This window comes from Mytilus galloprovincialis, chromosome 2 (genome assembly GCF_965363235.1).
Source record: "Mytilus galloprovincialis chromosome 2, xbMytGall1.hap1.1, whole genome shotgun sequence".
In the NCBI taxonomy this organism is placed as follows: domain Eukaryota; kingdom Metazoa; phylum Mollusca; class Bivalvia; order Mytilida; family Mytilidae; genus Mytilus; species Mytilus galloprovincialis.
In genome coordinates, this window is record NC_134839.1 from 52,256,539 (window position 1) to 52,275,554 (window position 19,016).

The 19,016-nt window shown below is 33.4% G+C and overlaps 1 protein-coding gene across 1 annotated transcript in view; it reads left to right on the top strand.

The window, feature by feature from the left end:
- LOC143062059 (uncharacterized) overlaps positions 1 to 2,943 on the top strand; it is a 55,031-nt gene extending 52,088 nt beyond the window's left edge. The window contains exon 23 of the mRNA XM_076233906.1: positions 557 to 2,943. Coding sequence (XP_076090021.1) covers positions 557 to 2,322 — 1,766 coding nt within the window. The 3' untranslated portion in view covers positions 2,323 to 2,943. The remainder of the gene's footprint in view (positions 1 to 556) is intronic.
- Positions 2,944 to 19,016: the final 16,073 nt, after the last annotated feature.

Below are 19,016 nucleotides of genomic sequence, written 5' to 3' on the forward strand. Positions count from 1 at the left end.
TAATTTTTCACACATTGTTACGTCGCTATTAAGTTCAGCTCACCATTCTAAGTCGCCGAGCAGGGTGATATAGGTGTCAAAATGATACGATTATTGTAAATATTCAAATAATGTTGGACAAATAACATTCTCTTATGATAGTGACCTGTTATATATTTCTTGCGTGAAGAGATATTTCTGGTATCACACTGCTAGGTATGTAGTACAAGAAAGTGAAACCAAACATGGGTTTAACTTGATTGGCTTATTCCGCATCATGAGAAAATATTGCGACATGTTCATTGGATCTTCGTAAAGTCATTGATGACTTTCTAATGTTGAGACGATGTACATTTCGATCATGGTAACGAAAATGTATGTTTTCTTAAATTATATACTAAACACTCACACTTTTTATCTAAAAATCGTCTTTTTGTCAAATATTATTACATCCTGAAGCGTATAAAAGTTTTAGTTTGAAAAGAAGTCCTTTTTTTTGGGCGTTTTCTATATTTTTTGTTTTTGTTTTGTTTTTTGTTTTTGAGGTTTACATAATTTTTATATTTCCTTTCCCCAGGTAAACCATCATTGATAGGAATATCAGGTGTAGATGGAGAAGGGACCCTTGGAAAAGATTTGTCAGGATCAGCTGAATGGTTAATGATACCTTATTCTACAGCAGCACCACAAGAGGACACATTGTATGATGTTGGAGGTCGGTTATCATACAGAGTTGGTGGTTCAAACTTTTCCGTTCCTTTGCTACCAGACACCATAACTGTAAAACCTAATCCTAGTCTAGTGGTGCATTATTTCCATGAAAAATATGTAAGAGGAGATGATCCATTAACAACAGATGTTGTTGAGCCAATTATTCCATTCAGTTTAGCAGTATCTGTAATGAATGCAGGTTTTGGCATAGCACGGGCTCTGCGCATTTCATCTGCCCAGCCAGAAATCATTGAAAATGAAAAAGGTTTATTGATAACATTTAAGGTTATAGGTGCACAACTTGGAAATAATCAAATTGCTCCATCACTTTCAGTTGATTTCGGAGACATCAATTCCGATGAAACAAAAACTGCACGTTGGCTGTTGACATCCATTCTCAAAGGGACATTTTACAACTACACTGCTACCTTTGAAAACATCAACCCCCTTGGAGATCCACAATTGTCATTATTGGATGAACTTGAATATCATGAACTTATTCACTTGGTTAGAATAGATAAAGAACATTTCATTGATGACTTTGATGATTTTTTGGTGAATGACGTTGTGGATAGTAATGCCATGCCAGATAAACTTTATAACAGTCAGAATGGATCTGATGTCTACGATGTGTATACAGGACATATTAGCCAGTTATACACAAGCTCATACGTGCGATCCCAAAACAAAGTCTATACAGTCGTACATCTCAAAGTAACAGCAAACGCATCAACCTGGACATACACTAGAACGGAAAATAATATCACAAGTGCAAACCCTGCTGATAATCAATATTTGTTACAATGTGAATCAAGTTCAAACAGGAAACTAATGATTGAAAAAAATGTATGGCAGACAACACATATTCTTGATAAGTTTTTTCTTCATATTTTTGATTTTTTCCCCTCTAATGAAACAGCTGAGGAGAGTGTAGAAGTTACGTATGATATCACTTTTGGACCACGTAACATGTATGCCCCCATATTCAACATGACCAGTTACTCACAGACCGTTCCATTTGATGTTTTGATTGGATCCGTTATATTAACACTATCAGGTTATGACATTGACAACGATCAAACATCATTTGAGATAGATGATGAAAATATTAAATCAGTTTTTACCATAGATGAGACACTTGGAAACATCAGAACAAAAGTTCCTTTGAATACAACTGCTGTGTATCAAATCAAGGTGATGATAGTAGATCATGGCATTCCACCAATGTCCTCTATGACAAATATCACTATAAGTGTAACTGACTATACAGTTTCTTCAGTTCCATCTACTGACATTGCAAGCACAATATCGACACCACTGACTTCAGATAGAACTAGCACTACTACTAACTCTGCAGGGTCATCTTCTACAGAAGAGACAGTGGAAGGTGATACAAGTACAAGATCTATTGAAATGTATACATCAGAATCTCAAGCCACGCCTACGATCACTACGGAATCATCTATACCTGATGAACAGCGAAACCACACATATACCACATCTTCTGTTACAGCTAAACCTACCACTGTAAAGCTAAAGGAAAGAACTTCAGGAAGCTCAAGAACTGTTCCTTTACCTACCTTTTTATTTATGTTTTTGATTATTTTCCTTTTTGTTCAAGGAAGACAATAATCTCATAAATTTACCTGACTTGTTGGAATTGGAACAAAGTAAAAAGACAAGTCATTCTTGTATATAGATGAAACATCTAAAGAGTAAATTATAACTGTTTCAGTTACTGCTATTAAGATTCGAAATTATCAACATAACCAGAAGTCGTACATGTAAATATAAGGGATAGTGATAGTTAATGAAAGATAACTCATTTTAAAGAATATTTTGCTTTATACATTTACTAACCTACATTCCGAAAAATGTACAAACAACTTATGTTCATCATTATAATAGACGTGTTTTTACATCATATAGTATATCATTTTAATATTATTTGTCTAAGAAATAATACAGATCATATTTTTCCATCAACTAAATAATAAAAAATATATATATCAAAGCCTGGTCATTTTACATTGTTGATCAATTCTTATCCATGTCGGGTTTTTAATATCATCACAACTTCCGACTAAGTACCCATATCCTGATATCGCCAAGTAGAGTCGGTACTTCAGAACATATTTGAAACGATGTTAATGTAGTCATCAACTGTAATGTGAAAAAAACCCTATGCATTATTGTATAATGTTTGAATGAAATTAAGATATATTTGAATTTTTACTTCCTCTTGCCATTATATCTAAAAAAAAACATTCATTTGTAATTAAATATTTATAATTCCTTTTTCTGAATGTCTTTACATATTGGTTTATAATTATGCACGAATGATGTCTTTTTTATAATTCATGTTGTTTGTGCCAGTGTGAAATCACAGATACAGACCATTCCGGTTAAAATATTTTCCCATTGAACATCTTGAACATAGGGAAATATATAGACACATCCATCGCTAGTTTCTACTTGGACTAGACAGTAACATTTTGCCTGGCTCATGCATGTTGACGGACACTTATGAATAGATGTTGTTCTTTATGTTTAGCTCACCTCATCACTTGGCGTCCATAGTCCAACGTCGTCGTTAACTTTTTACATTTTGAACTTCTTCTAGAAAGCCAAAGAATGGAATGAAACCAAACATCGCTTGAATATTCCGTATGATTGTTGTTACTTTGTAGCTGATTCATCATCCAAGATGGCCGCCAACGGGGGACTTCGTTTAACAAAGGACCATATGGACAAGACATAGACATTTCTTATTTTAGATAACCACTGAATGGACTAAAACCAAACATGGCATGAATGTTCCTTATGAGGTGTTGACCAAGTGTTGTTACTTTGAGGCCAATCCATCACCCAAGATAGCCGCCAGAGAGGGACTTAATTTAACAGAGGACCCTATGGGAAATACATGCAAATTTCTTCTTTTAGAGAACCACTAAATGGAATAACATGCTAGCGGGGACTATGGGAAGAACAAACACATTTTTTGTTTAAAGAAGCATTGCATGGAATGAAACCAAACAAGGCATGCATGTTCCTTATAATGTGCTGACTAAGTGTTGTTACTTTATAGCAAATCCATCAACCAAGATGGCTGCCAACGGAGGACTTAGTTTAACAAAGAACCCTTTGGGAAATATATACAAATCTCTTCTTCTACAAAACCGCTTAATGGATTGAAACCTAATATTGTACGAATGTTTCTTTTGGGGTGCTGATCAAGTGTTGTTACTTTGTAGCTGATTTTTTTTTTTATCCAATATGGCTGCCAGCAGGAGGAGTAAGATAAAATAGGCCCCTTTGGGAAAAACATACAAATGTTGTCTTCTAGAGAATCACTGAATAGAATGAAACCAGAAAAGAAGATAAACACATAAGTCAGCATCAGAAAAAAAATGTCAATTGACATTTTGTTGGAATTATTGTCCTTTTAAATTACGGGGCCAATATTAAACCAAATTTGGCCTAAATCATTATTAGGGTATCTGTTATGATTTTAATCTATTTTTACATGATTTGCAAACCAAAGTAGAATCAGGTGAGCGACACAGGCTCTTGGGAGCTTCTAGTTTTTACCAAGCAATATTGATGACATCTACTTTATTATTTATCTTTAATGCGTTATTTGAAAACCAAATTGTTGCTAAGCACCTGTCATACCTCAATAAAACATAAGGATGTAATCCCAGCAAATAAAGCCCCATACATTTTTTTTAGCTCACCTGGCCCGCAGTGCCAGGTAAGTGTTTCTCATCACTTGGCGTCCGTAGTCCGTTGTCATCGTCTTCGACGTCATTAACTTTTTCACATTTTGAACCTCTTCTAGAGAACCAATGAATGGAATAAAACCAAACACGGTATAAATGTTCCTTACGAGGTGCTGACCATGTGTTGTGTCTTTGAAACCGATCCATCATCCAAGATGGCCTCCAGCGGGGGACCTCGTTTAACATACGACCCTATGAAAAAAAACATACAAATGTCTTTGTTTAGAGAACCACTAAATGGAATGAAACCAAACATGGCATGAATGTTCCTTATGAGGTGCTGAATAAGTGTTGTTACTTTGTTTACATTCATCACTCATTTACTAAAAAGAAATATACATTTTGTCCGTACATCTACGACATCTTTTAAAATGTTTAACCCTATTTTAATCTGTTTGAGGCACACACGACAAAGTGTCTTTGAATATCCATGTAAAAACTAAAATATTTGAACATTTATTAGTGAATTAATTGGTCCACACTATATTCAATCCTGTTGCGGCGTGATTTGGATTTTTCTATTAAATTTTCCTCAAGTCCCTGAAAATGTTGTCTTTCAGTATACTCTTAAATCTATTGAACTAACTATAACAAAACTTGACAGTAATACTTGAAATAAGTTTTTTCACAGACAAATTTTCACAATCAGTCTATTCGATAAAAAAGTCTTGCTTAGGTGTTAAACCAACAAATCATAGTACTGTAACGAAAACCGAGCGGTCAGGCCTTAGTGTTTAACTATAAATGTGTATCCCTTAGTGTGTTGCTACAAGAATGTGTTTTTGTAAGAATGCATAAATATATAGGAAATAAAAGTTTTAACTGGTGACCCTTCTTTGCTAGTGTGGTACTCTGGTATCGTGGAACTCTGGTTTTCTGTATACAACCTGGTAAGGTTGGTTCCTCTGGTAGGGTAAAGACTCAAATAGAAAGGCGTAAATTGGGATATAGGTTATTGGACTGTGAAAGTGTGTGAGGTTCTGGATAATGGTAACTCTCCGTATTGACGTATGGAAGAATAACAGACTCGTTAAATAAAAAAAAAACTTATATTAACTTTAATATGCATTAAATATCAACAATACATATATATATATTGAATAACTTAACGGTGTTAAATTTTATTAATAGACTCAGAAAGTTTAACAGTTGGAATTTAGTAAGCGGCAAATGGTAAACCTTAATACCCAAAGGTTCGTTATAAATAAACTCATCAGAGATACCAGGATTATGTGCGACAGACGCGCGCTTCGTCTACAAAAGACTCATCAGTGACGCTCGAATAAAAAAAAGTTAAAAAAGGCCAAATAAAGTACGAAGTTGAAGAGCATTGACGACCACAAATTCCTAAATTTTTTGCCAAATAGAGCTAAAGTAATCTATTCCTGAGGTAGAAAAGCCTAAAAAGTTAGTATTTCAAAAATTCAAAGTTTTGTAAACAGTTAATTTATCATTATGACCATATCAATGATAATTCATGTCAACACAGCACAGAAGTGCTGTTAACCCACATAATACGAATGTTGTCTCCTCGTAATGCTTGTTCTGGTAAATGGTATCTATATTTATTATAAAATCTCCTTGAATTAGCGAGTGTTACTTGCCAAATGTAAAATCGTACTGAAGACTTATCTGTATTCTTCGCCGTATTTGCACTTAGGTAAACTAATTTACTGATTGTGTTAACCATTTACCATTTTGGTGTACCATTCACCATTTACCATTTAGGAAAATACATAAATTACCGAAACCGGAACTGGTTATAACCAAAATAGGTAAAACGTCATTGTTCGTCAATTGAAATAAACAATTCAGAGGTGTTCCGAATTTAAAAACAAAGGCACAGATAATAAAAAAGTTTTAGAGTTACAATGTTTAAACATAGTTATACAAGAAATATTTAATAACAAAAGTCATTTATCAGTATGATTAAAACAACGTCATCACACATATTTAGGGGAAACCAGTTCAATTTCAGGGAACCGACATTTTGTCACACTTCCCTCACCTTTGAAAAAAAAATATTTGTCCTCAAACATGAAAATGTACTTCTTTGATTTAAAAATCAGTTCTTCAATATTCATTAAAATATTCCATAACATGCATAGTGCCGTGTTTACGTCTATTATTTTGGAAGGCTTCATATTCAAGAGCTACTTGAATAGCGTTATAAATCCTTTTTGCTTTGGTCTAAAATATCCTATTCCATGTCTGCATCATTTAGGGAATCAACATGATTAATAAAACAATCGCGCTAACCTCTATCGGAGCTGATGGATACGCTAATCTTACTAGACGTTTTATGTCTTGGCCATACACAGGTATTTGTTCCGTGTGTCCGAGTATTTTACTTTTCATATGCGCCCTGTATATTTCAGCTTGGTTTTCTGGTTGAAAAAGAGACGCTAAGGCGTATAAAATTGGTCCGCATCTCTGGTCTTAATTCGGCTAACATACTTTGGGCGGTACCTCTTAAGCTAGTAGCTAGTTCTAAAGCTTTCAGACCATTTGTTAATTGCTGCAATTAATTCAAGCTGAACTAAATAGTGTCCCCAATTACCCTCCCCATTATAAAGTGCTGGATTCTTTTTGTAATAGTTTTTTTTTGCAAGTTAATATCATAAGCACGCTCAAAAATTGGTTATAATTACTAATGCCAGTATAATTTAAATTACTGGTTATTTCACCTGTACGATGTTAGTGGTCGGTCCGGTTACTCTGAATCGTCCGCGGGACGTCAAAGGTAATGCTTGGTACGTTGCCCTGATTGTGGAGTACGCCCCGTTCCAAAGTACTAGGTAAGTCTCCCGAATCCCATCTACCCAGTCGGGCATCAGATTCACAAGACGTCATGACTTCTCTTGTACTCCGGAGTCTCCCTCCGCATTATCCATTGCTTTCTGACTCCAAAACCAATACCTAGACTCTCTGGCAACATGGTCAGGTTCCTGTGGTAAAGGAACCAAAAGAGTCCTCGACTCTTCACCAAAATTCTGTTTATCTGTACGCGCTGCATTTTTTATCAAATGTACAACCGTTGCTCTATATGAAACTTCCGGGTTTTTCGCTTGGTCATTGGCCACTTTCCTTGACGGTGATACATTACCTGACAATTACCTATTGTTATTATGATGAATACCATCCTTGTCGTATATATTCGTATTCACTCGTGAGGGCCATTGATCTTGGTTCAATCTTATGCTTTTCTCTCCGGTCGGCGTCAGATCATTGACAATTTCACAAGACCGAGATCGGGGAAGCACTAGTTTACCCTGGGCAATTAATCTAGGTGTTTCAAATTCATTTTCTACTTCCGCGCTATCCATTTTACTTATAATTATGTATGCCTTATCTTAAATATATTACCTAAGAATATAAAAATGTAGGTACATTCCTCCGCTACCACCACTGTAACGAAAACCGAGCGGTCAGGCCCTAGTGTTAAACTTTAAATGTGTATCCCTTAGTGTGTTGCTACAAGAATGTGTTTTTGTAAGAATGTATAAATATATAGGAAAAACAAATTATAACTGGTGACCCTTTTTTTGGTAGCGTGATCCTCTGGTATCGTGGAACTCTGGTTTTCTGTATACAGCCTGGTAAGGTTGGTTCTTCTGGTAGGGTAAAGACTCGAATAGAAAGGCGTAATTCAGGGTGTTTGGTCTGTGAAAGTATGTGGTTCTGGATAATGGTAACTCTCCGTATTGACGTTTGTGAGAATAACAGACTCGTTAAATAAAAATCAACTTATACTAACTTTAATATGCATTAGATATCAACAATACATATATATATATATATATTTTGAATATTTTAACAGTGTTCAATTCTATTGATAGACATTTTATCAGCCTTCTTCCGTAAATAAAGAAAATGAATAGCAAAAAAAATATACTCAAAAAGTTTAATAATTATAATTTAGTATTATGCAAATGGTAAACCTCAATACCTAAAGATTCGTTATAAAGTGTTTTCTAAGTGTAACTTGTAAAGGAATTAAAAAAAACCCACATAATACGAATGTAAAATGTAGTCTACTCGTAATGCTTGGTCTGGTATATGGTATCTATACTTATACTTATGTAAAATCGTACTGAAGAATTATCAGTATTCTCCACCGTATTCATCCTTAGGTAATTGAAACCAATTTACCGAATTGGTTTACATGTACCATTTACTATTTTGGTTTACCATTTAGCATTTACCATTTAGGAAAATACCTAATAACCGAAACCGGAACTGGTTATTACCAAAGTAGGTAAAACGTCATTGTACGTCTATTGAAATAAACAATTCAGAGGTATTCCGAATGTAAAAACAAAGGCAAGGACCATTACAAGTTTTATAGTTACAATGTTTAAACATAGTTATACAAGGAATATATAATAACAAAAGTCATTTATCAGTACGATTAAAACAACGTCATCACACAATTATAGAGGAAACAAGTTCCATTCCAGGGAACCGTTATTTTTGTAAAAGTACGTAACATCACACAGTTTCATACGAAAAAGGGTCGCAACAAAAATATTCCCTTGAATTTGATAGTTGAAGGAAGTTAACCCTGCATTTCTTTGCCAAAAACATAATTGAGTCATAAACATATTGCTTCGGTGCTTCAAAATATGATTCTTTTTCATTTTTTCCATAAAATATTTTGGAAACTAAGGGTTACATGCATAGTTAAAAAGCTTTTACATAACAGGAGATGCTGTCCATGTCGTGAATTCATTTTTGCTCCTTTTGGATTCGATTCGTTCGGTTTTTGTTAGTTACCTTGCTTTGTTTTCTTAATTGGTTTGTGAGAATTAAACATCGTAAAACTGCATGGTCAAAATAAGAAATCAGTAAGTAGGGAAATGTGAACCTGATTAAGATTAATCACTTCTTCAAGGATACACAACGGTATTAAAATCCTGACAAAACGAGTGTTTTACAAGACCTGAAGACGTGTAAAACGTATGAAAACTGGTTGTTAACTGTGCTTTAATAGACTTGAAACAGAATATTGATGTAATAATCAATTATTATACACGCATCCATTTTCTTATTTTAAGAAATAATGTAAAGGTATGATGTGATCTTTATTTGACCTTGAATGACAAAGGAAATAAGGTGCTTTTAAAATTATGTTCAGCCAATTTTGTCTTTTTGAAAAAGAAACGAAAAAAAACTATTAACAACTGTTAAGCAAGTAGAGGTTTAGCTAGCTGTAAAACAAGGTTTGACGAGGTTTAACCAAGCGTTTTCTCCTACCACGTCAGGAATATACCAGTTGTGTTAGTTCATATAGTATAGTATAACGTTTGATTTTATCAGGGTTTACTGCCTCTTTTTTTTAATGTAACCTTAAGTGCAATATTTTTTCAACACGTTGTTTCCTCATATAATTAAATCACTTGAGATAAAACAAGTTTTTGGTAAGTTTCGATTTTCTTAGTTTTTAGTTTTCTGTTTAGTGTTTTGCAAAATTGTTTGTTTGTTCTCTTTTTTTTTAAATTGTCATTTGTTTTGTCATTTGTTTTTAATTTCCCTCAGTATCATCCGTCCCCTTTTTGATAAGATTTTTTGAAGATTACACTTAGTCTAGTAGATGAATAAAAGTCTTAAAAAAGTAATTTTAAGCTTCACAAAATCGACAAAGTATGAACAAGAAACCTGTAATTATGTCCAGTAGTTCAATCAATTTCCAGACTTATCCACTGCTATAAATTCAGTGCTGTTCAGGCAATTCGTTGACAGTCAATTCATTACTGTTTAAGAGCTTTTCGGACAATTCATTATGATGTTCATGCAAATAACAGTTACTGGAGAAACTGAACACTGACTGGACAGATCTTAATTGACTGCAAGGAAATTGTCGGAACAGTACTGAAGTTAGTGAAGTTTGAAAATCAACTTAAAGACTGAAATTGACTTTCTAATTTATTGTTCAGCCTTTTAAGATGAGCTCAGTTCAAATTGACAGTGTCAGATCTTAATTGGTCTATTTGTGCTGGTCCATTTATAGGAGCTGTGTCATTTAGGATTTTACCGTGACAAAATGCCCATTCTTGCACAATTTGACTCTTTCAATACATTTTTTAGAAATATGAAAAATGATTATTACTCCAGTCAAAAGAAACATAATGATTTAAAGATGTGGTATGATTGCCAATGAGACAACCATCCACCAAAGTTAAAATGAAGAGGTAGTATACAATTGAAGGCCACCGTAAGAACAATCATATCGTATAGTCGACTATAAGAGATTTTTCACTTTGCTACCATACCAACCATTGTACTAAATGGGAACAGTCAATGACCTTTTGCAAATAATTGATGTATACACTTATTTCCAATGTGCGTTTTATGAATCATAATCAGTAGCATTTATAGAAAAGATTTTACCAGTAACAACAGTACGAAGAAAGAGTCAAATTATAGGAAACGTTCGTAAATTATTTCAAGAAGAGTGTTAAGTGCAATTTGCTATAATTATAAAATTCATTAAAATAGTTCTTGTTTTTTTAATATTTCAAACAATCTAGACATTGGTGTTTTTCATCGTCAATAGAGTCGTTTTATTTAAATTTTTCGTTAAAGTTCAATTTACTTTTTAAGAATGCTTTTAATAAATAATAAAGTTGTGGATAAACAGTTTTTGTGTAGACTTTCCCTTGTAAAACTGATTTCTCTAAATCTAGGAAAGATTGAATATATTTCTGTTTATATTTGAGTTATTTAAAGAGGCACTAGCTGTCAAATTCATATTCACCGATTTGACCTAAATTCTCATATTTGACTTATAACCATGTAAATAATTTATCCAAATTATAAAAAGTCTTAAATAAACAATTTACAGGGCATGGCCTCGAAAATATGTAGCTTCGTTTCGTGAGTATTTTTAGTCTTGACGCCATCTAATTAACTATCGAGTTGACCTCTGAAGATCTTCGATGGTCATATAAGTGATATAAACATTAATATAGATATAAATAGAAAGCGAACTCGTGCATTTGGATTTTTCTAGGTCTGTTTAATTTCATATTATAGATTAAAAATATATATTAATCATCGTCTTTACCTGAATAAGAATGATTTTTTGTGAATCGGTTCAGTCAATAAAATGATTGTTTCACTTTCAATGTTGATATTCTTTAACATTAAATAACCGAACACGCACATTTCATGCGTTATCCATCTCTAGCTAAGGTGTTAAATTAAAGTTTACATGAATTCGGATTCAATGAGGTCGAATTATTCAATTGCAAGTGAATAATTCATCATCAATGTTTCTTAGCTTAATTTGACAAAATTGAACCATACTGGCTGCTAAAAATGAATTATTATTTCACTATTTCACTTTCATTAAGAAAATCATACTTTACTCATTCATCATTATGAATTCATTCATTTGGCCTTTATAATTCAAGGAGAATTATACTCCCCCAGTTCAATAATACATCAGATAGGTTAATTACTGCCAGGTCGGTAATTTTTCTAGTCAAGTAGCTCACACCTGCCAGGATCTCCCCATGTAACATTTCATACAGTTAAGTTTGCTGCAGGGATCTCCCCATCATTGTTATGTATTTATGTTAAACTTTTTTGTACAAGAGTTCACATAATTTTGACCATTAGCATTTCCAATTTATATGTATTTTATTAGGTTTGAAAAATTTGAAGGTAAAATGAACGAGTAGCCCCAAGAAAGCCGTTTCGGCAGTATATTTGGAAAATTCCTGACTATTTACAGCAACAATACCATCAATATCTTGAACTTAGCAATTAATGGATTTAAGACAGATCATTTCTAGGATTGGCCATACACATTGATTCATAACAGTACAGGAAGAAAAGTCTGCTATTGCAGGGGCGCAAGTGGTGTCCGTAGGAATACCCGCAACATGCCCACAACATGCCGATACACTTTATTGCCGAAAAATACACTAATGTTATCAAGGAAAAAATTTACAGGTTCAATCATCTCATCACATCTCTTTTAAGTAAATCAATGAAAGCTTTATATAAATTGCAACAAATAAGGTTTCAATAGATTTTTCAAACGACCAGTTAATTAATAGTAACAAATTATGTGGAAGTGTAGTGTAAACAGTTGAAAGGCAAAACTGTCAACCGAATTAAAAGGACAATCGAAAGCACGTAATTTATATAAAACATCAAAATAACTTTTTACACTCCAAAAAATAGATAATTCCAGTACATAAATTTCATATGTTTCAAAACACAAATCTATGATACGTTCAATGACAGTCGTTACGGAACCAGTTTAAAGCATTGAAAGATTAGTTGCAAAACATTTACTTAAGACCATGAAGAAACGGTATTTACGTTTTTTGTGTAGTTGAGGTAACCAGTACATACTAGGGACCTTCAAATGATGAGGGGGGGGGGGGGGGGGGCAAGGGGGTCCCAATAACAGCAAAACAGCAAATTGATTTGGCTCATAACAGATAACAAGGAATTAAAATGGACAAAAACAGATAACGGTAAATGAAATATTAAAGTAATATGGTCTTTGACAAATCAGTATTTCTTATTACGGATATAATCCTTTGTAATGCATTCCATTTTCTATGACTATGTTTTTAGTATTGATTTAATATGTATCTAGAATGTGCTTAAATTACAACTCAATATATTATAATATTTTTTATACGCTCGTTAACGGAACGTATTATGGTATACTGTTGTCCGTCTGTTCTCAACATGTCGGACATTAACTCAAAAACTCTTTAACCAATTTGCATTAAACTTTGAGAAATTGTTTATATCTATTGACGTAAGCTCCTTTTTTGCTTTTTTTTTTTAATATATCAATTTTAGATTTTAAGTTTCTGGGTAATGGGTTTTAATTCAATAAAATTGGTGGGTTTTTTTTCAGTTTTCTGATAATATTTCAAAAATGCTTTCACAAAGCAAAGAATTTTGGTGAATTGTTTATATCTATTAACATGAGGTCACTTTCAATTTTTATAAATTTTAGATTTTACGTTTCCGAGTTAACGGGTTTTATCAGGGGCGTAGCTAGAAAGAAACGATGTGGAAGCAAGTACCGCGGAGCGGAGCGAGGCGAAAAAATTTTGAGACCCTATTATGCAGAATTTTTTTTTCTTTTCTGTTTTCGGTCATAGGACGGTCAAAAGAGGAGCTATATGTAGATAAAAATTTATGAATGTAAAACTATTAATAAATCTTCTGAATATAGTAATACATAAACAACACATATTTGTGATACAGAATTTACTCAAAATTGTCCAAAATCTGCTCTTTGGGTCTGGAAACAAACTTCTCTATTACTTTGTCAACATTCACACTGAAATCCCTATGAATATGCAGTAATGCTATGTAAATGTCGTTGTTCATTGTTGATCGTACATTTGTTTTCAACATACGTAGTACCGTGACTGATAGATCTCAGGGCCATCATTGCATGGTAGCACTCGCGAGATGTTATAAACCAGCGTACTTGTTCGGCATCGAGCGAACTCCAAATTGAATTCGTCAAAATTACATGTCAGAGGTCAGTTTCGTATGTCTCAGACAATATTGAGATTTGTTCGTTTGTGATATTTCCTACAACACGATGAAGCAGATACAGCGCAAAGAAGCGATTTTCTGATAACTTGACGCGACTCCACTCTCCAGTTCCCTTATCATATGGTCTATGAACGCAAAAAAAAAATTAGACTTTCCAATACTGTTTTGGGTGGTGGCAGCACGGTTACGGGGTGATTGGCTCCGGTAGTCTGTCAACCAAATCGCCTCGGCATATTTTCAACGATATCGAAGGGATCTGATAATGCTTATGTCGATTGGTACATCTCATTCCAAACTGCAAACTGATGAACTGTACACTGTAAAATGTGCCCCAAAACTACATATTGACTGAGTATTACAAATTCAAATCTTGTAAAAGATACAAGTTCCAATATTGTCATAATCTCAAAAAAAATAATATTTTGAAACCAAATGTGGTTATTTAATGATATTTCATCAATTAAAAAAATGACAACATAGGTGTTTCCTTTAGAATTCAATAAGAAAAAAATATTTTGCCATTTCTTTTTTGCATGCCGGATCAATGTGCATGCAACAACATGGGAGCTACGATCTTTTTCTGCATGCACAGCTTCATCAACACTTGAATCTAGGTTGTCAAACTAATATCCAGGATAGACGGAAAAGACAGCAACAGTAACAGTCTCCAAACGTTAAACAAATATCATAATCATAATAGTCTTAGATAATACATGCATCACGCTGTCTGATTCCGATTGACCAACTCATCTCTCTCTTCTGTTTTTTGGTTGTTTTTTTGTTGTTGTGAAAACGACGTGGATGCACGTGCTGTCGTGCCTCCGGGTAGCTACGCCCCTGTTTATTAATTAAAAAGGGGGGATTCTCCAGTTTTCCGACATTAACACAAAAATGTGTTCAGCAGTTCTCATAAAACTTTGCTGAAATGTTTATATCTATTGTTGTAAACTCCCTTTCGATTTTTATTAATTTTAGATTTTATTTTATTGAGTTAAGGGATTTTATTCATTAGAAAAAGGTGGTATTTTCTAGTTTTCAAAAATAACTCAAAAATGCTTTCAGCAGTTCTCATGAAACGTTGGTGTATTGTTTATATATATATTGACTGAAGCTCCCTTTGTTGCTAATAAAAAAAAATGACCTAAAAGAGTTTGAATATTCTGACTTTTTCTAAATGACCACCTAATGAGGTGTGTGATTTTTTCTTAATAAGACTATGAGGCAAAATGGTATATAGGGTAGAAAAATCAAAAGCACCAATTATAAGCATGCAATTTATCAAGTACTTCGAACGAATTTTGACACTCCAAAAGCAATTTATACCACTTTTTCAAAGGCCTTATTTGAACAATTTTTTATCAGGTTTTTGATTGTACATGCACCAAGTGTACTAGTAAATAGAATACATAGTTTAGTAGGGAAACAATGGCTTGAAACGAAATAAATCCTTGTTTGTAATGAGTTATGTGCAGCTTCGGACGCAAGTACATGGTTGGAACTTTCATTGTACAATGCATTTGGTTCTGCTTTGAAAAGAATCACAGAGCTGAGTCTATGTACCATATTATATAAAAGGTTAAGTGGTTGTTAGGACCTAGTCTTTAATTGAGATCCTTGTCAGATATTCCTGGCCATATGTTTTCCTTTTTGTCATATTAAGAATTGTTTTAATTTAATATGTTCGTAGGGGAAACAAGGAACATTATTCTCATACAAAAAATTAAGATAATTCTAAATACACATTCATAAAAAAAATGGAATTTATTACAAAGGATAATCATAAGATATACTTGAATTGTCCTGGACCTCACTTCTGTGATGGGTATATGTCAATGGAATCCTTCTCTGAATACAGGACAAACATATTAGTAGTGGTAGACCCCAATGTCCAATGATCTTCAATTTATACCGAATATTGACTATAAAAAAAAAATGCTAACATTCCAATTTTCAATAACAGTTAACAGAAAATACATTATCACAATAACAGATAACAAAAAAACTAAAAGAAAGCCCAATAACAGCTAACAAAGAATAAGACAATAACAGCTAACAGCAAATATATTTTCAAAATAACAGATAACAAAGAATCAAATTGCCCCATAACAGCATAACAGTAAAACCCCTTGCCCCCCCCCCCCCCCCCCCTCAATGATCAAAAGAGGCCTTAAGCTGAGATGTGATAATGATAGGATTGTTAACTATATATATAGTGCACGGACCTGAATGTAGAAGAATTTATTATTGCATTCTGAAAAACTTCCGTGTAGTGTTTACGTCATACCACCACAACATTGGTGGATGCTTTGCCAGCCGTTATATACTCATGAACACGAAGCGCTCTGCGAGTACTTGAAATTTATTTCTTATTCTATATAAATAAATGTTGTATGTACCCATTAATGTATTTCTATACTATTTTCAAAATGTGATATTAGAATATCCACAATTTTCATATATTTATTTAAAGAATCAGAAGATTTATTATCAGATTTTCCCCGTTAACACAAATTTTTACAATTCGACGAATAGTAGGGTGCCCAGTATCGAAAAAGACGTCTAGTTAACGAGTTTAAGTTAACTAAAACGGATAACACACGGCTATATTTATATGCAAACTATTGGAAAATCATTATTTTTTTTTAATTATGAATGTCGTCGTAAGCTACCATGGTCACGTTTTTCAAAATTTTGTGGTTTCTTAGGGTACCCAAAAATACCTCCTGACCTCATACAGGCCATCTTCAACACGAAAAATAAAATTATTGCTTACTGTGTTATTTGTTCAAATGATACTTATCATTTAGCTTAAAAATTAAATTTATCATATAACAAAAGCTGAAAAGATTTATATAATTTAAGTATATATATTTCATGATTTTAGTAAGACTATTTTATTAGCTGAAATTTACCACAATTTTGAACGAAAGAAAATTTATTGCGTGTTACTTTCACGGGATTTTTACTCTGATACCATCAATAAAACATGGTTCATATGTTTGCCAAATATCTTTCGTGTAATGTTAATCGGTGAGAAGAAAATAGTAATTTAAAACACAAATTTAGTGATAATTCTGCCTTGATTCACCCACGCCTTTCTCGTGCCGTTATCGTTTTGTAGCTTACACTATCAGGTCATTAACTAGGACAAGTGCCACTAACTTCATTTCTCTTTTTTGCTTGTTGTATGGTCGATCTGTATGTTTTAAATACTCTTAGACTAATTAGTTTGAAGATCGTTGTCTTGTTTTAGAAAATATATTTTGTGTTGGTTTTTATAACTTTAATCGGTTTTTTTTAATTGATAGATTTGTTATAATTGTAATATACAAATCAAATCCTTCGGTCACGTTTCAGACCCGGAATATGGCACAAATTCCGCACAGTCCTGTTAAACTATGCCAATCAAGCCCTAAACGAAGTAGGACTGAAATACAATGGGATAAGTGTGTTATATGTCTGGGTTCGTCTTCTGAATTGCTTATTAATATGCGAGAGGAATTAGCACAAACAAAAGCTGTATCGAGGCTCTGGGAGCACGGAAAGATCATGTATATTTTAGTATATTGCATGCTTCAGACCTAGACCATCTTCGTACTGATGATTACAAAATGTTGTACCACAATTCTTGCTATAAATCTTATACTAGCAGACACAACTGCAGTTATTTTAAAAATGAATCAAGTTCTTGTTCGTCTGTAAAAGTGTTTCACGTCATATATTCCTGACTGGAAAAAAGTTTTTTTGAGTCAGTGAGAACCAGCAGGCCTTAATCAGATTCCTTGGCGAATCTATTCATCATGGTAGATCAACAGTTACTATGATAATGAGGAAGTCATTTATCTAGCCGCTAGCACTTCCAATGACTCTAAATCTGCTCAGAAGGGGTATTAAGATTTTAAGAATTATTTTGTACGCACGATGAAGTAGATACCCGCATGATTTTACATGCTATTCATGTAAACAAAGAGTTCGGTGTGAAAGGCATCAAGGGTAGGATAATAATAAAGTTACAAGATACAGATGTTCTGATCTTATGCGTTCATTACTTCCCCTCCATGCAGCATACTCATGAGCTATGGTTTCAAACAGGCACTATAATAAAATTAACGGTACCAATGTTCTTGCACCAGATATAACTTGCACACACGATTTGCGCCGCTGTTATTTAGTCTTGAAGGACAACCCATGCAGATGATTTTTCGAATTTGTCAAACCTTTCTAATTGTGACATCGATGAATCTATAGATGCAGCTCGAGATCTTGTTGGTACGTTGAATGATCTCAAGTCACAACTACAAATAGATCATTGTGACCTAAACAAATTGAACGTAAAATTGGCTAAAATTGTCTGTTCTATGGTCGGGTTGTTGTTTCTTTGGTACATTCCCCATTTCCATTCTCAAATTTACAATTTAAAATTTCTCCCTTGTTAAACTTCCTCCTTGTGAATCTACTTTTACACAATATGTAATAAGAGCTTCACTCCAGACATAAATTTGATGTCTTCCCATATAGCAAAACTATCCTACATTCTCCTATTCAGTTCGGATGGGAAAAGTAGAATTACTTGTTCCTTTCTATCTCGTAGGTTAGATGTCATATGAATTTCTGCAAGATTTAGTTTGCATTTGCTTCGAACAAAACATAACATGTACAGATTTATGCCCATGTCAGGCAAATGACATTTGTCAAAATGTAAATACTCGTCTGGTTGCAGTTAGAAACATTGATGACGACGAAGATGTAGATGTATAAGATTTCATTTTTCTGTTTGTACATTATGAATCATTGTTAGCTATCGAATGAAAATTAAGCAGTCCATAATCTTTTCTTAACAATAAATATAACATCTACTCAATTTTGAAATCGTGGGAAATATAGTAATAATCTATCTAGTGGGAAAAGATATGTAAAAAAGCCACAAAAAAGCCCTGCCTTATGGTCTCTGACATTCACGTGGTTGGTGGACTTAAACTACAGGAGACCATAAAACGTAGT